Below are 18,834 nucleotides of genomic sequence, written 5' to 3' on the forward strand. Positions count from 1 at the left end.
ACACAGCAGGATAATTGCTAAAAGTAATATATTACTAAGTTTAGGGTAACAGGTGGCCATGTATAAAAAAACTCAAATAAATCTCTAACTGGCAACTCGAGCATCCAAGTCTCCCCTTGGAGTAGATTATCGTCTGAAGTATCTTGCTCTCAGGCCTATATTTATTTCCCTTAATCCAAAGGAGAGATGGTTATAAACAAATAAGAAAATAAATGGTAACCCGTAGATTAATAAGCGAGAGGGGAAACTGAGAGACATGCCGGTATCATCACAAACAAATCCGCCATAGTAGTACTTAACCAGGCGTCTGAGAAAGAGTTAGTTTAGTTGTCCAGATGACCCTGTGCGAGTCGGACTGTTACGCGAGGCTCCTCCAGGACTGAATGGACGTGCTTACCCCCTCGACCGAATCGTTTTTGCATTTATTCGCTTCTAATCTTTTGTAAGTGACTTTAAAGTTCGCATTGTCATTCGTTTTAACCAGTTGCATCGATATGCGTTGATTAACTCGGTTATCGTTGCCGTTTTGAAAAGATAAAAACAAATTAAGACTCGTAACTTGAGTTCTGTTAAGGGCAGACACACACGATGGTTTTGAGAGACATGGCGCCCATGGCCTCATTACGGGCTCGGAATTTGGTCCTTTTGGTCTGTGTGGGCGTGGGGTTGGGCTTCAACATCGAGACCGATTACTTCGTCATGCACAGGGGGCCTGCCGAAAGCAAATTCGGCTTCAGCTTGGCCATGCACCGAGATACCACCGGGTCCTGGTGAGTAACTGACGTCTAGGCCTACTATAATGGTCATGCATTTTGAATTGTAAGGAACTGACAGCTATTTATATGTCAATTGAAAGTTTATAGCGCATTAAGGATTAGTTTTATATAATTTACAATGACTCTTAGCAATTACATCCAGGGTAGGCCTTATTATATGTATAAATTACACAAATCAGAGCCTACTATAATGGTCATGTAGTCTTAATTGTAAGGGACTGACAGCTACTTATAATGTTAATTGAAAGTTTATAGCACATTTAGGATTAGTTTTATATTATTTACAATGAATTGTAGCTATTATATCCAGGGTGGGATAATTATGTCTTGCCAAATTACACAAATGAAAGCCTAGGCCAAATGGTCATGCATTTTGAATTTTAAGGAACTAGCAATGACATGCATGATAGGCCTACTAATTAGGTCTAGCATAACGATAACGTATACAAAATCCAAGCCTAGCCCCAATGAATTGTAAAGAATTAACTTATATTCGTTAAGTCAATTGAAAGCGTATTGCACATTAAGGATTAGTATATTATTTATAATGCTTTATAGCAATTATATTCAGGGTAGGCCTAATTATTTCTTGCCAAATTACACAAATCAGAGCCTAGGCCTAATGGTCATTTATGTGTTTCGAATTATAAGATATTAATTTTATTCATAGTCTGTTGAAATCTTATTACACATTAAGGATTAATTTGATGTTATTTACAAAGAATTGTAGCAGTAGGCAACATTCATTATAGGACTATTTATGTCTGACAGAATTATGGTAAGTCAGTTGGAGCGTAGGCTTAATTGTCGTATATTTTGAATTGTAAGGAATCAATTAATATTCATAAGGTCAGTTGAAAGCTTACTGCATATTAAGGATTAGTTTTATATTTTCAGTTAATTATAGCACTGGTATGAAAATAGGTCTGTCCTTTCTTTTTTTCCTTTGCATGTGGGCAAGTTGATTTAGGACTAATGTTCATATCTTGTGGCCGGTCGAATTAGGCCTATCCATAGAAGTAAATGACCAGGAATAGTAATTAAGAACTTTTGGTGGTTTTGATTGAATCACAGCAGACAATGGTAATTTTAGTTTGAAGATTTGTGGAAAATAAGCTTTGCGATCTCTCTCTCTCTCTCTCTCTCTCTCTCTCTCTCTCTCTCTCTCTCTCTCTCTCTCTCACAGGTAATTGTTCGTTAATTTTAGTTAATTTTAACATAGATATTGGTATAACTTATCACTACCTGCTATTTTCCAATAGTGTTTTTAATTTGTCCCTTGTGAATATTAATTAAAAAATAATGTTTTTAAACAGTAAAATTCATTTTAATGCGAGATAAAATAGTTGATTAAGAAAGCAGTTAAATTTGTACATATGACTTATATGACCCTCTAATCTCTGTTGGCGAGTTCGGGGCTGGACGCTAAGTGACAGGTTACAGCCTAAGGGTTAAAAATGAGGTTGGGTCTGAAACCACACGGAGTTTTTTTTTTTTTTTTTTTTTTTTTTTTAGCCATTGCTTGGTATATTCTCCGTCTTTTGTGCTTGTGAATGAAAGACCAGGTTTAACGCACGTATGCACGCACACATATTATCATGGATGTCAAAACTATGATGCTTTATTGGCCAAAGTGCAAAGGTGTAGAAGGCCTGCTAAGTCCTTATGGTCTCGACAACCATCAGAGATGTGTGTTAAGAATAGAAAAGATGATAGCGTGAATGTTGCAAAATTCAACTTCTTTATTTTTTAACCACTCAGGTTTTTAGCCTATGATTGGCTTATATTACATATATCTATATAATACTATAATATATATATAGATATATATATATAGATAATATAATATATATATATATCTATATATAATATCTAATATTATATAATATATATGTGTGTGTTTGTGTTAAGTTCTTTTTGAGTGAAAGAACGTTTTTTTGATACGTACGTAGGCGCACATATTGCTGGGAATGTGATTTTATTTTTTGGGCTGGTTTAAAACCATTAGGTTAAACCTGCCTTGATAAGGTGTCAACAAATGTGTGGAAGGCCTGCTATGTCCCTCTGGTCTCTGACATACCAGCAGAGACGTGTAATGTTACACAGATGAGGCCTTAACGTCTGTGTCATATATCTCGAATCGTGTTCCACCAATAAGATTCTTGTTAATCTAGACCGTCTTATTGAAATATCACGCCTGGCAATCTTGTGTAAGCTTAGTGCGAACTTCCTTTGTCGTTTATCGCGCGCGTTTTAGTATGAATCTTAGAGACGTGTTTATCAGGGGCCTTTCAATTGGGTATCGAAGTTAATGTGTTGTATGTGTCACGTTCATTTGAATGGTAACAAGCTAGTCTTCACGTGGGTCTAATTTTTTATTTTATTTTTGGTGGGTGATTGGGACCTTCTCCGTGTTCGCTACACAATAATGATAACGATGATAAACTTTAGCAGAGGTGCATCGCACTCTCGTTACATATGCAAAACTGCCTGTTCTTGATGATGCACCTCATAGTGTGACTGTTCTTTACTGGACGTATGATATGATAAGAGGACGAGTATAAGAATGTACGAGTAAATAGGCATCGTTACGGGGTTGCCCATTTAGTTTTTGTGTTTTTTTGTTTTGTTTTTATGTTTAGCGGGGGGTCGCTTGAAAGATTGATTTATTGATGGTAGTTTCGACTAGTATTTATTTATGAGGTTTTAGTCTTCCTTTTTCATGTGGTTATAGTCCACAGGGGAAAAGAAAAGCTGAAATTCCCTCTAGCTCAACATTGTCGGCCTCCAGTGACCCTTATCGAGAGCTGTTTATGTAGTTATTGTGTTTATTTTGCCCTTGTTTGGTGTGTGTGTGTTTTTTTTAACTCGAGGATCTACTGTGGAACTCTCTCCCTTCCTCTTTATTTCGTAAATGATTTAACAGTTTTGTTTTTCACTGATGAATAGTGTAAGCGAAATTTGAAAGCCAAGAAATGTATGACGGTACAGAAAAACGTTTTGTGCAATGATCTCAAGCCATTTTAAAGAAATAATGCACGGTTGGAGAGATTTGACAAGAGAATGTACAGACATCTAGTATCGAAATTCTACTGGTCGAAGTGACTTAGTTTTCAGGGTTCAAGCCTTGTTTGTTTTTAATTCAGTTCGTAATTGAAAAGAACTTCGGAATTATTGCAGGATTGCCCATAACGGCCTGGGTTTTCTTCTCTGTTAAAAAAAAAAAAAAGAATAAATAAATAAATAAGTTCCGTTACCTTGACCGTTCAATGCGCGTAACATTTCAACTTCAAAACCGTTAAACTAGAAACAAAGAGGTTTCACGGTACGTCTGATATAGTCTTATCGTCAGGATTCACCTTGCACGAAACAGGCTCCGGCATTTGGGCTCCGGTGGGATAACCTATAAAATCTCGTGAAATCAGCTACAAATAGCCACTTCTGTCCCGCCGTTTGAAAACAGGAATATTAAGAGAGATATTACAGGATCCTCTTAAGCATCGTTGCCTTATAGGGGTTTTATGGATCTGCTTGGATGTTTTTTTTTTTTTTTTTTTTTTTGCGTTTTCTCGGTTCGCGTGTGCTCATGCTTGCGTGCTTCTGCTATAGTAGATTCACATCAACCGTGCATTTGATGTCTAGGCCAGTCCCTTACGACGCTCCTGATTGGCTGTTGATAAGCCAATCACAAGGCTGGAAACTCTCAGTCTCTCAGGAGAAGTGGAACATAGATCTTACTCATGTGAACTCTGGAAAGAGACTGAGGAGAGTTTCCAGCCCTGTGATTGGCTTATCAACAGCCAATCAGGAGCGTCGTAAGGGACTGCCCTAGACATCAAATGCACGGTTGAGGTGAGTCTACTATAGCAGATAGCCTAACGTGCTTGCGAGATGGTGTAGCCTAGCTTGATATGGTAGTGTTGAAGTTTCCTTTTGTGAAGTTAGTTTGAATCCCAGGTCTCCTTAGGTTGCAAGCTGTTTATTTAATTTGTAGATGCTGTTTTGGCTATAAATGCTATTTTATTTTCATTTTAAATCTTGTCAGAGCTGCCAGCTAACCTTGCTTATGTGAGTGAATCCGCATTCAGTCCTAACAAGGCGTGATCCGACCTCCTGCTTAGGTAATCTGGACGCGTGCGAGATTTTCTCCTCACGCATAAGTTGCAGACATTATATTCCTAACTTTTGATGTATATTAAAACATGCTAAAATCTACAGTCAAATAGAGCCTTGTTTCACCAACGAAAATTAAAATAAATACGCTATATTTCATTAGAAATAATTTGTCTGTACTGGTTAACATGCACATTATTTATTTTTTACAGTTTCATTCTAATGAATAAATCATAAATATCCTATCCAGAAATTCCTGTATCTTTAACTCAGCGTGAAACACCTTTTTCAGACATTTTTATGCTTTTCCATAGACCTTTCCTGGCAGTGAATTTGCTTATGGCTGCTAGTCGACTTTTACAGGTGGCAGTGTAGGGTTGGGTAGAATTTATTGTAGGAACTAAAATTGGAAATGCATGAGTACTTCCTCATATGTAAACCATCGCATCATGATAGAAAACGGGAGGGCCTCGACAAGGTCCCTCATCTCATCTTTGCGAAATCATTCCTAAGGTAGGCTATTGATATCTATGGGCTATTCATGAAGCTTCACTAGACTTATAGTGAAACCGAAGAAAATGAATTTTTCATTCAGCTGGGTATGCGGATTAGAAATCTGTTTCTAATGTATTTATTGTTTTAACTTTGAGTTGTTCAAGGATATGTTTCAAACTCTAAACATAAAGTAAAGTATCTGTACCATTTTAATTCCCCATGGGTGTCGTGCTATGTGGCAGCTTCCTTAGAAGGTTAATGGCCCTTTTAGTTTGTTCCTTATGGATGTACGTGCATTCCTAATAGTAATAAGATAAAATAATGGTAATTATTAAATAATACTGATAAACGTGTAGTAGTAATTCGTCGTCGGTTTTATTCTTAAATCTGAATCGTAATTGTGTATTTTGTTTTCCTATTATATATCCACTCGCAGTTCATCCGTAGTGATTTTCCTTTATAATTACAATAACATTTACTCTAACCATCTTTGAATATATAACGGAAAGACCATAACACACACAGAGAGGAACCGAGGAATGTATCGCTGATCTGTGAAGCAGATAGAGAGCGTTTTACAAACCAGTTCCTTCTCGTTTATAGCCTATAGGGCTCCGTTTGTGATTTATACATTACGTCCTCGTTAAATATTACCGGGAGGCGTTGTTTATATACGAATAAATGAATTAGTGTAGATTCATTCAGTCTCTTCCTCGTTAACGTTGTTCGCGAGTTTGGTTGCGTGTAACAGGGAATTTGTGATCGGAAGTATATGGAATAATTAATATTCTGACTTCGTGTGGGTATCATGAGAGCCACCCCGTGGCCTGTTTGGGGTTAAGAGGTTCCTAGACCGTCTAATCGCCCGATTGTCACGGAATCTACTGTACAGGTAGGATTCCTGTTTCTATTATGCTTTTACTGGTTTTTAATTGGTGTATTTTTTTTAATGATTTGTGGGTTTTTATTGGTACAGATATTGTTATGGATGGAGACATATTTTTTACGATTTCTGTACGCGGTTTGCAGGTGTAAATATGTCACTATTATTATTATTATTATTATTATTATAGATTATTATTATTATTATTATTATTATTATTATTCCATCGTTCGGAAAACTTCTTCATTGTTGTTGTGTCGATACGAGTCAAAATTAACTTTCATTTATTTATTTTTTTTTTCTATATTTTTGTTCCAAAAAACTGTTAGTGAAGCAAACATTTAAGACATTGCTCTTCTTAACATACTGTAAGGACCGGCCCAGTTAAAATTCCCTCCCCATCCCCACCTCCACAGCACAACAATTGAACTCTTGAAGAAGTATAACATTCGATTACGAATGTCGACTGTTCTGGGCGGGAACAGAGATATACTTTGACTCTGGGCGGGAAGTCGCGTCGAGTGACATCTGACGGCGGAGTGAAGAAGTAAAAAGTGTCTTTTTGGCTTCGCAGTCGCCATCCTCAAGTGTTGTCAATTTTTATCAGGGCGTCATGTCTGGCACGTGAATTGTCTCAGCTGATGACACTGGTTGTTGACTATAGCAAGGTCACGTCGCGAATTCGAAGGCGCTGAATGCTTTTGTGTAAGGATTAAAGAAGCTTGTGGAAGTAAATTGTCTAGTTTGGGTTGCTGGCAAGAATGAAATTGTTTAGTTCGGGTTCCTGACAGAAAATGACGTGAATGAAAATGCGGAATCGTTATTGAAGTAGTGTTTGATATTTGTCATTTTCCAGAATAGTAAAACGCTCGGTTTTATGTAGGCAGGCTATTTAAAAATATACAAAACAAGTTAGGGGATAGTTATTATAATTACCTTTCAAGGTAGATTTCTTCCAGACTGTTGGTGAACATTTATGTTTTTCCTTTTTTATTTTATTAAATGAGCTACAACAGCAAAAAATTCTTTTGTTAAATGAGTTAAAACAGCAAAAAAATTTTTTTAAAATAAATTACAGCAACAAAAATTATTTTATTGTATGGGCTACAGCAGCAAAAATGATTTTATTCAGTGAGACACAGCAGCAAAAAATGATTTTATTCAATGAGATACAGCAGCAAAAAATGATTTTATTCAATGAGATACAGCAGCAAAAACATTTATTATTTTTAAGAAATACAGGAGATATTATGGTTGGTTGATTACTGCTATTTTGTGTGTGTATGTGTACCGTGAACCATGTAGTTGTTAATCGTACCTCACCTCTGTCCACATTAATGCGTAAGTTCTTAATCTGGGAAGACTTTAGGCAAGAACACAAGAAAGAATTCTCGTTCTTGGTAAAAACCAAAGCTGAGAGAAATGTTGCCCGTAATGAAGAGATGTCCGAAAGGAAAAAAAAAAAAAAAGGATCCCGGGTGGAGGCCCATGAATGAAACGGCATAACACATCTAATTATACTTGGTAATGTGTTTGGAAGGGGTTTTCATTGAGAGAGTGAGAGTGAACACGATGTCTGAGGGAGGCAGGAATATTATAACGTGGGTTTAAGGCAGGAATAAAGTGTGTGGATTAAACGTGATGGGTTTGAGAGAAGGGATTAAGTGTTGTGCGTTATACATTATATTACAGCTGCAAGATATGTATAGAGAGAATCAAGCATCTACAGAATACTACAGGCTATTAATGCCATTAGATATATCCGTAATGGAACTGACACTTAACTCATTCAGTAATATGTCTTACGGGAGAGTTATAGATCAAAAAGTCAACTGCTGAGTTTGTGAAATTCGCGTCAATCAGGCAAGAGAGAGAGAGAGAGAGAGAGAGAGAATTAGGCTTAAACCAATGGGAATCAGTAGAATCCTTTATTTCCTCTCTGAAATCATTTCCAGATCTATCTCTTAGATGTTTCTGGGTGGTGTATAAATTTTAAAGATATGTCAATGGCGTAGTATTCGAAAGGAATTTCGTGAAATATGTGAAATGTTTGGCTGTCACTTCCAAATTCTTCGATGATTGTATCAGCTTTGCGTTTATGTTATCATTTTGTTTTTATGATGATGATGATAATAATAATAATAATGGAGAATCAAATCCACAGTTATGTAAATGTACATATATTTCAGTTTACAAAACAGCAAAGATAGCTTTCGGGAATCTGTACGGTTCCCCTTATCAATATCAGATTGATAAGGGGAACCATACAGATTCCCGAAAGCTATCTTTGCTGTTTTTAAACTGAAATATATGTACATTTACATAACTGTGGATTTGTTTCTCCATTTGAAGACTCGTGCTACTATGAGGATTTTTTAATAATAATAATAATAATAACAACGAAAAGAAGAATATGCGAAGAAACCGCCAACCCAGCAATCACTCAGCGCATGCTCAAACGAACCTTGACTTACGCTGCCCCCGATTAAATTTACCCCCAAACAAGCCGATCAAACGACTAGGCAGCTAAACGCGTAAAATTGTGATCGTTACGCCTCGAAAAACACCATTAAATGGAAATCATCGTTTATCTGACGTGCTATCAGTTGTGGTCAGGCCCTTTTCGAGATGAGCTTCCTATAAGGGGCCTTTATCTCTCTCTCTCTCTCGTTTTTGAAGCAGTTTTTCTCTCTTGCTTTTGAAGCAATTCTCTCTCTCTCTCTCTCTCTCTCTCTCTCTCTCTCTCTCTCTCTCTCTCTCTGTAAGCATTATTTCTCTTGTTTTTGAAGCAGTTTTCTCTCTCTCTCTCTCTCTCTCTCTCTCTCTCTCTCTCTCATCATCATCCTACCGTGACGAGTCTGATCCTTAACTCATGGTCTCCCCCGAAGGCGAAGATGGTCCCGATAGACCATTTTTAGCTGTTTTTACCCGGAGTCTTTCTTAGGAGCCCCGATGCAAAATAAGGAGCGTCAGTTATAAATTCCTTCTCTCCGAGATGTTTTTCTCTGATTTTCACGGGACACTCGACCCTTTCCTTAAGTTATTAGTCATTTTTATTCAAACTGACGTCGTGAGGTGTTATTTCCTTTCGCCGTGCGATTAGTAATTTATACTTGCCTTCCCAATAAATTACTGCTATTTTTCTCTATCTAGTTTATTCCTGACTTTATCATCAAATTGTTATTATTGTAGTCGTTGTAATTACTCTGCAGAGCCCTGTTCAGTTTTAATCATTTAGAGGGTCCTTTTGGCTCATTGAAATAAACTATTTTTTCCCTTTATTTATTTATTTATTTATTTATTTATTTTTTGCTTCATAGATATCACCCAAGAGTAGTATCTTCTACAGCTCCAAGGAATACGTTTGGAGCGTATTTCTGTAAAGTTTACATAGCTGTGAAATTGTAGGCTAATTTTTATTATTTCTCACCACACCCAAATCAATCTTTTTCGGACATATAACTGCATGCTGGGTCTGCCCCAGTCTGTGAAGACTTCGTGTTTCCAACTCCTGTCTGTACGTTCTCCTATCTTGTGCGCTTATCCTGTGGTCCTAGATACCTGCACTATTGTGAAGTCATTTTTATTAGTGCTAAATCAATCATTAATTCGATATTTTGTCTCAATTTCGCATAGAAAATAAATGAGATAATGTGAAAGATTATCACTTAAGAGTATGTAGTTTAGGGTAGGTTGTACACCTGGAGGTGGGCGTTGTATGGTGGGGCATTGGGGCAGGTGACCTTAACTATTGCGACGTCTTGTAGTGTCAAGACAACAACTATTTTGTCTCAATTTCTAGATAGAAAATATATTAGATAATGTTAAAGAGTATGTGGATTGATGCCTCCAATGTCGTATGCCTAGGGAGGGGGATGGTGGGGGGCGTTGGGCCCAGGAGAGGGGGCGGGGAGGTATTTCCTGGAGAGAAAAGAAGAAAACGGCTGTGCCCTTATTTGCTTCCCTCGTAAGGGTCATTAAGCGACTAAATTGGCCTGCAGTGTGACTCACCCCGTCATTACCGTTTTTGTAGTGCACCGTTTTGTTATGAAAGTGAGATGAAGTCGTCTTTTCCAAGGAAGATGTACGGAGATGATGCCTCTCTCTCTCTCTCTCTCTCTCTCTCTCTCTCTCTCTCTATCTCTTCTCATTATATAGATAATAAATGTAAACTTAGCATATATATATAATATAATATATATATATATAGATATATATATCTATATATAATATATATATATATGTATTATATATCAGTTGTATTCCACATAGGAAAATGAAAATGGTTTATCTCATATAAGTAGTATATGTATAAACATAGATGTTTTATACATATATACTTATATACACACAAATATGAAGCCACATATAGTATATGGTTTCACATGCGAATTCATCATATCCCGCACTGAGAATAACTACTTACACCCAGAGGGAAATATATAATAAATAATGCCTCTACGCCAGCCGTGATTTGAACCTATGATCTATAATATATATATATATATATATATATATATATATATATATATATATATATATATATATATATATACGGTATATATATATATATATAGGTATATATATATATATATATAGATATATATATATATATATATATATATATATATATATATATATATATATATAAAAGCCTCCATATACCTTCCACTATAACCTGCCGGCGTAACTTAAAGTGGTCCGGAATATGTATTCAGTTCCAGTAAAAATAATTTCTTGCTGTGGAATCTGTTTCCTTGTCTCTGAATGGGAGTGATGAAGGCTGTTAAGTGGAAATTGCCCGTGACGTACCCCGTCAGGAAGCCGTGGACAAAGGTCGTAACCGCCGCGTACGATTCAACGAATGACTTTGTATGGTGACCTTCGAATTTAGCTCAAGGTTTCGTATGGTAGAAATAGCGATGATTATAATGTATACTGCGTACGCGCGCACACAGATAAACAGGTGCATATGTATGTATATGTACATATTATTATATATATATATATATATATATATATATATATATATATATATATATAAAGCGAATACCTGTGGTATTCGCTGATTTAATGAAGTCACGTGCATCTACTGTGATTTTTAAGCATGCATATATATATATATATATATATATATATATATATATATATATATATATATATATATATATATATATATACAGAGAGAGAAAGAGAGAGTAATCAACACACAATCACTTGTGGAACAGAGGAAAATTTCTGCAATTGAAAAGAGAAGAGTCGGTTGGTAGCGCCGTGGCCTCTTCAGTTGAAAGACCTGGGTTCGATCCCGATATGAGTCCGAAATGTATAGTATAGTAATAGTATATACTGTATATATACATATATATATATAATATATATATATATATATATATAATATATATATATATATATATATATATGTATACTATATTTATAAATAAAAAACAAACACCCACCTCAAGAACAAACTTTTTACAACACTTAACTGATCCTACGAGTATTGCCACGAGGTTTCTTTCGATGGTAACCCAAGACGAGAGACATGTGCTCGAGTAGATTGCTTTCGCCGTGAGGTCAGAAGGTCAAAGGTGGGTTGGGGGTGAGGGGGTGGGTGGGTGGGAAATATTCTACTAATTGTGACCTCAGTGCATGTTGAAAACCGACATGATGTTGGTTGAAGTGTTTATTAAGGGTTCTTGGTGACAGCTCGGGCGTGAATGAAGTATTGGAGTCAGTGCAAGGGTTAAGGTACTTGGGTAGATGATTTATAAATATGTATGTATGTACTATGTATTGAGCTCAGGACAGAAGTGGTACAGGCAGAGTTATTTATAACCGCAGGAGGTACTCTTTAGGGCAAAAGTTCTATGTTTGCATAAAGCAACCTGACGAGATAGCAGACATTTGCCCCGTTTTATTTGTGTTTTCTTTATTTCGTGTAATGAGTTTATTTAAATTCGGTAGCAGGGGCAGACAACTGTATTTTCTAAGTTGTAGGGCTAATAGCCATTTTTTTATTAATGCTGTCTAAAATCTATTGTATTCAAACATTCTCTATCTCAAATTGGTCACACCAGTGAATCATGATACTCCTGTATCCTGTATTTTGTATCTTAATATGTATGTTTATATTTGTATTAGAAGCTACTTCTTATGTTGAATGTGGGAATTTTTGTAAATTGAAAGTTTGTTTAATAAGCTAATGCCCGCCCCTCCCTTTTTTTTTTTTTACCTTATTCCATACGGCCGAATATTAATAGCGACAGTGATAATAAATTTCTTTGAAAGAGTCAGTTTTGCATGTACGATACTTGTCTGTGTTACGTACGATAGTCTGGCCTATAAAGAATGACAATACACGTACGGGATATCGCGTTGATCCCCGGCGTAAGTACACCTACAAAGAAGGGCGCTTTAGCACTTTATTGCAGCCCCGCCAAACAGGTGGCTGGTCCAGGATGAAAGGAAGGCTCTGAGAGATCTCCTATTTACACAGAGGCATCGTCTTGGCTGCGTACAGGAACAGTGAGTGAGCGAGCCGTGACTATAGCTCGCGGTTTAAAAGACGTCTCTCTCGTTTTGTTATGGTTTAGCTTAAAAAAAAAAGTCAGTTTTATCTTTTGGGCTGTTTTATCGTCGGCGCATTTGTTGTTCTTTCTCTTAGTTTATAATCTTCGCTCTTTTCTTAACTTTAATTTTTACGGAATTCGTTCTTTGCTATGATTGGCTCGGTGATTGTTCCTAAACTTTTTTTTTTTGGGGGGGGGATGGTGGCCGGGGCGATCTTTGTTTACCTCTCTCCTAAATGTCTTTTTAAGTTTTTAGGATAGATTTTTAAAGGACTTATTTTTTTGTATAAGTTTGTAGTTTTGAAATGGGGGTTGTTGTAAGATCCCTTCAATACACACACATACACACAGACACACGCAGTATGTGTGTGTGTGCATGCGCACGCATATGCATTAGTGAATCTGTGTTTTGTTTATTGCAAAATTTACGTAGTAATTATATATATATCATATATATATGTGTGTGTGTGTGTGTGTATATAAATATATATATGTATATATATATATATATATATATATATATAAATATATATACATGTATATATATATATATATATATATATATATATATATATATATATGTATATATATACGCTTTATATATATATTATATATATATATATATATAGCATATATATATATATATATATATATATATATATATATATATATATATGATATATATCTATTTACCATATATATATATATATATATCTATTTACCATATATCTATTAATATATATATATATATATATATATATATATATATATTATATGTATACTATACCTATATATATATATATATATATAATATATATATATATATATATATATATAATATTCTCCCCGTTAATTCCGGAATTACCCTGGCAGGGAGAGGTCGGAGCCGTAATTTTCATAGCTGAATGTGACAGTAAATACAGACCAGTTCCACGCGGGCGACCCAGGAAGCGGAATTGGAATTAATTGTTGCCTGACGGAATTTATTGTAATTAGATTTATGTGGTTTTTATTGCTCAGCGGGGAACAGAAAACGGGAAGGCAGGGATGCTGATGTTTAGGAATTATTATTATTATTATTATTATTATTATTATTATTATTTTTTTATTTTTTTTTTTTCGCTCTATCACAGTCCTCCAATTAGACTGGCTGGGTGGTATTTATAGTGTGGGGTTCCGGGTTGCATCCTGCCTCCTTAGGAGTCCATCACTCTTCTTACTATGTGTGCCGTTTCCAGGATCACACTCTTCTGCATGAGGCCCGGAGCTACTTCAGCCTCTAGTTTTTCTAGATTCCTTTTCAGGGATCTTGGGATCGTGCCTAGTGCTCCTATGATTATGGGTACGATTTCCACTGCATATCCCATATCCTTCTTATTTCTATTTTCAGATCTTGATACTTATCCAATTTTTCCCTCTCTTTCTCTTCAACTCTGGTGTCCCATGGTATTGCGACATCAATGAGTGATACTTTCTTCTTGACCTTGTCAATCAACGTCACGTCTGGTCTGTTTTGCACGTATCACCCTATCCGTTCTGATACCATAGTCCTCCAGAGGATCTTTGCGTGATCGTTTTCTATCACTCCTTCAGGTTGGTGCTCGTACCACTTATTACTGCACGGTAGCTGATGTTTCTTGCACAGGCTCCAGTGGAGGGCTTTTGCTACTGAATCATGCCTCTTTTTGTACTGGTTCTGTGCAAGTGCCGGGCATTCACTTGCTATGGTTATGGTTTAACTTCTTTTCGTATTGCACTTCCTACATATGGGAGAGATGTTATTTCCGTCTATCGTACTTTGAACATATCTGGTTCTTAGGGCCTGGACTTGTGCCGCTGTTATCATTCCTTCAGTTTCCTTCTTTAGCTCTCCCCTACTGTAGCCATTACCAATTGTCATCGCTGGCTAGTTCTTTAGTCTGTCTCATGTATTGTCCGTGCATTGGTTTGTTGTGCCAGTCCTCTGTTCTTTCTGTCTTTCTCCTGTCTCTGTATATTTCTGGGTCTTCGTCTGCTTTTATTAGTCCTTCTTCCCATGCACTCTTTAGCCACTCGTCTTCACTGGTTTTCAGATATTGCCCCAGTGCTCTGTTTTCGATGTTGACGCAGTCCTCTATACTTAGTAGTCCTCTCCCTCCTTCTTTTCGTGTTATGTATAGTCTGTCCGTATTTGCTCTTGGGTGTAGTGCTTTGTGTATTGTCATATGTTTCCTGGTTTTCTGATCTATGCTGCGGAGTTCTGCCTTCGTCCATTCCACTATTCCTGCGCTGTATCTGATTACTGGCACTGTCCATGTGTTTATGGCTTTTATCATATTTCCGGCGTTGAGTTTTGACTTGAGTATCGCCTTGAGTCTCTGCATATATTCTTTCCATCGTGTCCTCATCTCTTGGTGTTTTATATCTCCTCCTTCCATTATTCCCAGGTATTTGTATCCTGTCTCATCTATGTGTTTGATGTTGCTCCCATCTGGTAGTTTTATCCCTTCAGTTCTCGTTACTTTGCCTTTTTGTATGTTGACTAAGGCGCATTTTTCTATTCCAAACTCCATCCTGATGTCCCCAGATACAATCCTTACAGTCTGGATTAGGGTATCTATTTCCTTGATGCTCTTACCATACAGCTTGATGTCGTCCATGAACATCAGATGGTTGATTCTGTTGCCTCTTTCTTGAGTTGGTACCCGGCATCCATCTTCTGTAGTACTTTTGTCAAGGGAATCATGGCTACTACGAAGAGTAGTGGGGACAGTGAGTCGCCCTGGAAGATCCCTCTCCTGATATTAACCTCTGCTAGTCTTATTCCAGAGCTTGTAAGTATTGTATTCCAGTTGCGCATTGTATTTTTGAGGAAGCTGATGGTATTTTCCTCTGCCCCATATATTTTCAGGCATTCTATTAGCCATGTGTGTGGTATCATGTCGAAGGCTTTCTTATAGTCTATCCATGCCATGCTTAGGTTGGTTTTCCTTCTCCTATGTTCTGGCATTTACCATTTTGTCTATGAGGAGCTGGTCTTTTGTGCCCCTACACTTCCTTCTGCAGCCTTTCTGTTGGTGGGGGATGGTGTTTGTCTCCTCTAGGTAGTTGTATAGCCTTTCACTGATGATACCTGTTAGTAACTTCCACATTATTGGTAGGCAGGTGATAGGCCTGTAGTTACTGGCTATATTTCCCTTACTCTTGTCTTTTTGTACTAAGGATGTTCTTCCTGTGGTCATCCATTTGGGTGCTTGGTGATTTGAGATACAATGCTGGAGTTGTTCTGCTATTCGTGGGTGTAGGGTCCTTGAAGTTTTTTGAGCCAGTATCCATGGACTTCATCCGGGACCTGGGGCTTTCCAGTTTGGCATTTTCTTTAGTTGGTGTCTGACTGTGTCTGTCGTGATGTCTGTGAATCTTTGTTTTATTCTCCCTGTTTCTTCTTCCTTGACTTCCTGGAGCCATGCTCCATATGTTTTCCCAGAGTCTCTTACTTGGTTCGGCTTCAGGAATTTTTGGGTGGTTGTCTTCCCCTCTTAGTTGGCTGTATAGTCTTTTCTGGTTGGTTCCGAATAGTTGTTCTGTTGGTATCCCTTATTCCTGTTCATGTACCGTTGGATCTTATGTGCTTTGGCCTTAAAGCCTCTGTTTTTACATCTTCTATTGTGTTGTTAGTCCCCTCTCTGTACTTTGTATTTTCTCGTTGAGTTCCTCCCTTGTTTTCTTGCGTCTTGCCTTTTTTCTGCCATCTCTTTCAGTTTACTCAAGTCAGATCTCATCACCATGATTTGCTTTTCCAGGCGCCTTTTCCAAGGAGGTTGCTGTTTTGGTTTCTGTTGGGTTGGTTGTGCTGGTGGTGTTGGTGTTCGAATTCCCATCAGTTCTGCTACTAATCTTGCTCCTGCATATGTCAAGTTATTTGTTTCTGTGATACTGGTGGTGGGTATATGCCCCATTATTTCATTGACCTCACTTGTTTTCTCCCTTAACTTAATTTGGTGTTGTAGGCTTTCATGGAGGGGATCTTTGTTCTCTCTGTATCTGGCTCCATCCATTGTCTAATCTTTTCTACCCATTCCGTCCTCTCTGTTACTTCGTCGGTGTTTCTTCGTGTGTCGTTGTTTGATTACCTCATCCTCCTAACCGTCGTCTTCTGTGGCATCGTCTCTCAGTTCGTCTTCGTGTAATTCGTTATCGTGGGTGACATTTCCCTTTCCAGTTCTTCTCTTTCTGTTGGGGAGAGCCAGTTCTTTTTCTTTATGGTTCCGTACTTGGGTCTTTGGCCAGCCTCTGCTCTGTTTGGGGGGTGTTATTCCTCTCATTCCAGATGTTGACCAATCTTCTTCTATATCCTCTCTCCGTCGGTTGCTTCTGATGTAACATCTCCATATTTCCTTATTTCTTCTCTTGTCCATTTCTTCCTTTTTGCCTCTGTAGCTCCAATCTCAGGCTGTTGATTATTGTCGTTGTGGTGATCAGTTGCTGGATGACGACCTCCAAGTACCTGACCGTCTTCCCCTTCAAATTGGGTTGAATACCTGGTTGCCGGACGAAATCTCCGCCCCTGTTGACCAGCAGGTTCCATTTACGTCGTTGTCGTTTAATCCTTCATTTCTTTCCATCATTGCTGAGTTTTGCTATTTAACCCATAGCTGGACCCTACCCATCAGGGATAGGTACTCATTTACAGCTGTTTTTAGTAGACTGAGGAAATTATGGTAAAGATCCTTTCCCAAGGAATCAACGCCGAGGAGAGCGGTCACCCATCCAACGACTGACCAGAGCCAATGTTGCTTAACTTGACTTAAGTCTATTGACGACCTAACCCACTCCTCCACGGCGCCACACATATAATAATAATAATATATAATAATAATAATGGGAAATGCAGGAGATTATTATTATTATTATTATTATTATTATTATTATTATTATTTTATTATTATTATTATTATTATTATATTATTATTATGCAGAAGGTGAACAGGGGCCATTTGGACTTGAAATTCAAGCTTCCAAAGAATATTTTGGTGTTTATTTGTAGGAAGTAACAGGAGGTAATGGGAAATGCAGGAGATTAGTTATTGGAGTAACTATTATTATTATTATTATTATTATTATTATTATTATTATTATTAGGCCTCTCGGGAAGACGACATTTGTATCCGATGAGAAATGGAATTTGATTATTTTAATGAAGATAAAAAATACATAAATATGGAAACAGGTAAAGATAAACTTAGAATTAAGGCAGGAGAGGAATGGACATTTCTTTTCCATTATTATTATTATTATTATTATTATTATTATTATTATTATTATTATTATTATTATATCAATAAAGAGTGAATTACATCGTGGGATGAATAAGACCCCCCCCCCCTCTCTCTCTCTCTCTCTCTCTCTCTTTCATTCATGTGTTTTCACCGGACACTCGGACAGGGGACAGCTTCCGGACAACATGAGACACGCCCCCCCTCACCCCTCCTCCAAACTTCCTGTCGTTGTCGCATTCTGTTGTTTTGTCGTTGTCGCTGTCTGTTGTTTTCCTCGTTTTCCTCCAGGAAAAACAACAACTGTCGTTGTTGCTGCTCTTTAGCGTCAGTGTATACGTTTGTTTAAAAGTCAGTGGTAATCAGTTCAAGAGAGGATGTAATAAGTAGTGGGAATGGCAGTTTCTTTTTTGGGTTGATTTCTCTTGACCTAATTGTCATATGGTGCGTAAATGCATACGTATTTATGCATCAGTGTTTATGTTGGGTGTTGGTTTGTTTGTTTTTTATTTAGATGTTTTCTATGTTTGTGCTCTAATGTTATTTCTTTGGCTGTGGTTCTCTCTGTCACGGAAGGGTGTTTATTTGCGTTTCTTTAATAATAATAATAATAATAATAATAATAATAATAATAATAATAATAATAATAATAATAATCTTTAACTTCAGCTTTTCCCATCTTTATATGGGGTCGCTGTCATGATAATAATAATAATAATAATAATAATAATAATAATAAT

General features: G+C 36.9%; 1 protein-coding gene across 1 annotated transcript in view; it reads left to right on the top strand.

Moving 5' to 3' along the window:
• The first annotated feature begins 314 nt into the window (after nt 1-314).
• LOC135213155 (integrin alpha-PS2-like) overlaps nt 315-18,834 on the top strand; it is a 215,388-nt gene continuing 196,868 nt past the window's right edge. Inside the window, 1 exon segment of the mRNA XM_064247099.1 lies at nt 315-770. Within this exon segment, the coding sequence (XP_064103169.1) occupies nt 589-770 (182 nt within the window). The 5' untranslated portion in view covers nt 315-588.

The sequence above is a fragment of the Macrobrachium nipponense genome, chromosome 42 (assembly GCF_015104395.2).
Source record: "Macrobrachium nipponense isolate FS-2020 chromosome 42, ASM1510439v2, whole genome shotgun sequence".
In the NCBI taxonomy this organism is placed as follows: Eukaryota; Metazoa; Arthropoda; class Malacostraca; order Decapoda; family Palaemonidae; genus Macrobrachium; species Macrobrachium nipponense.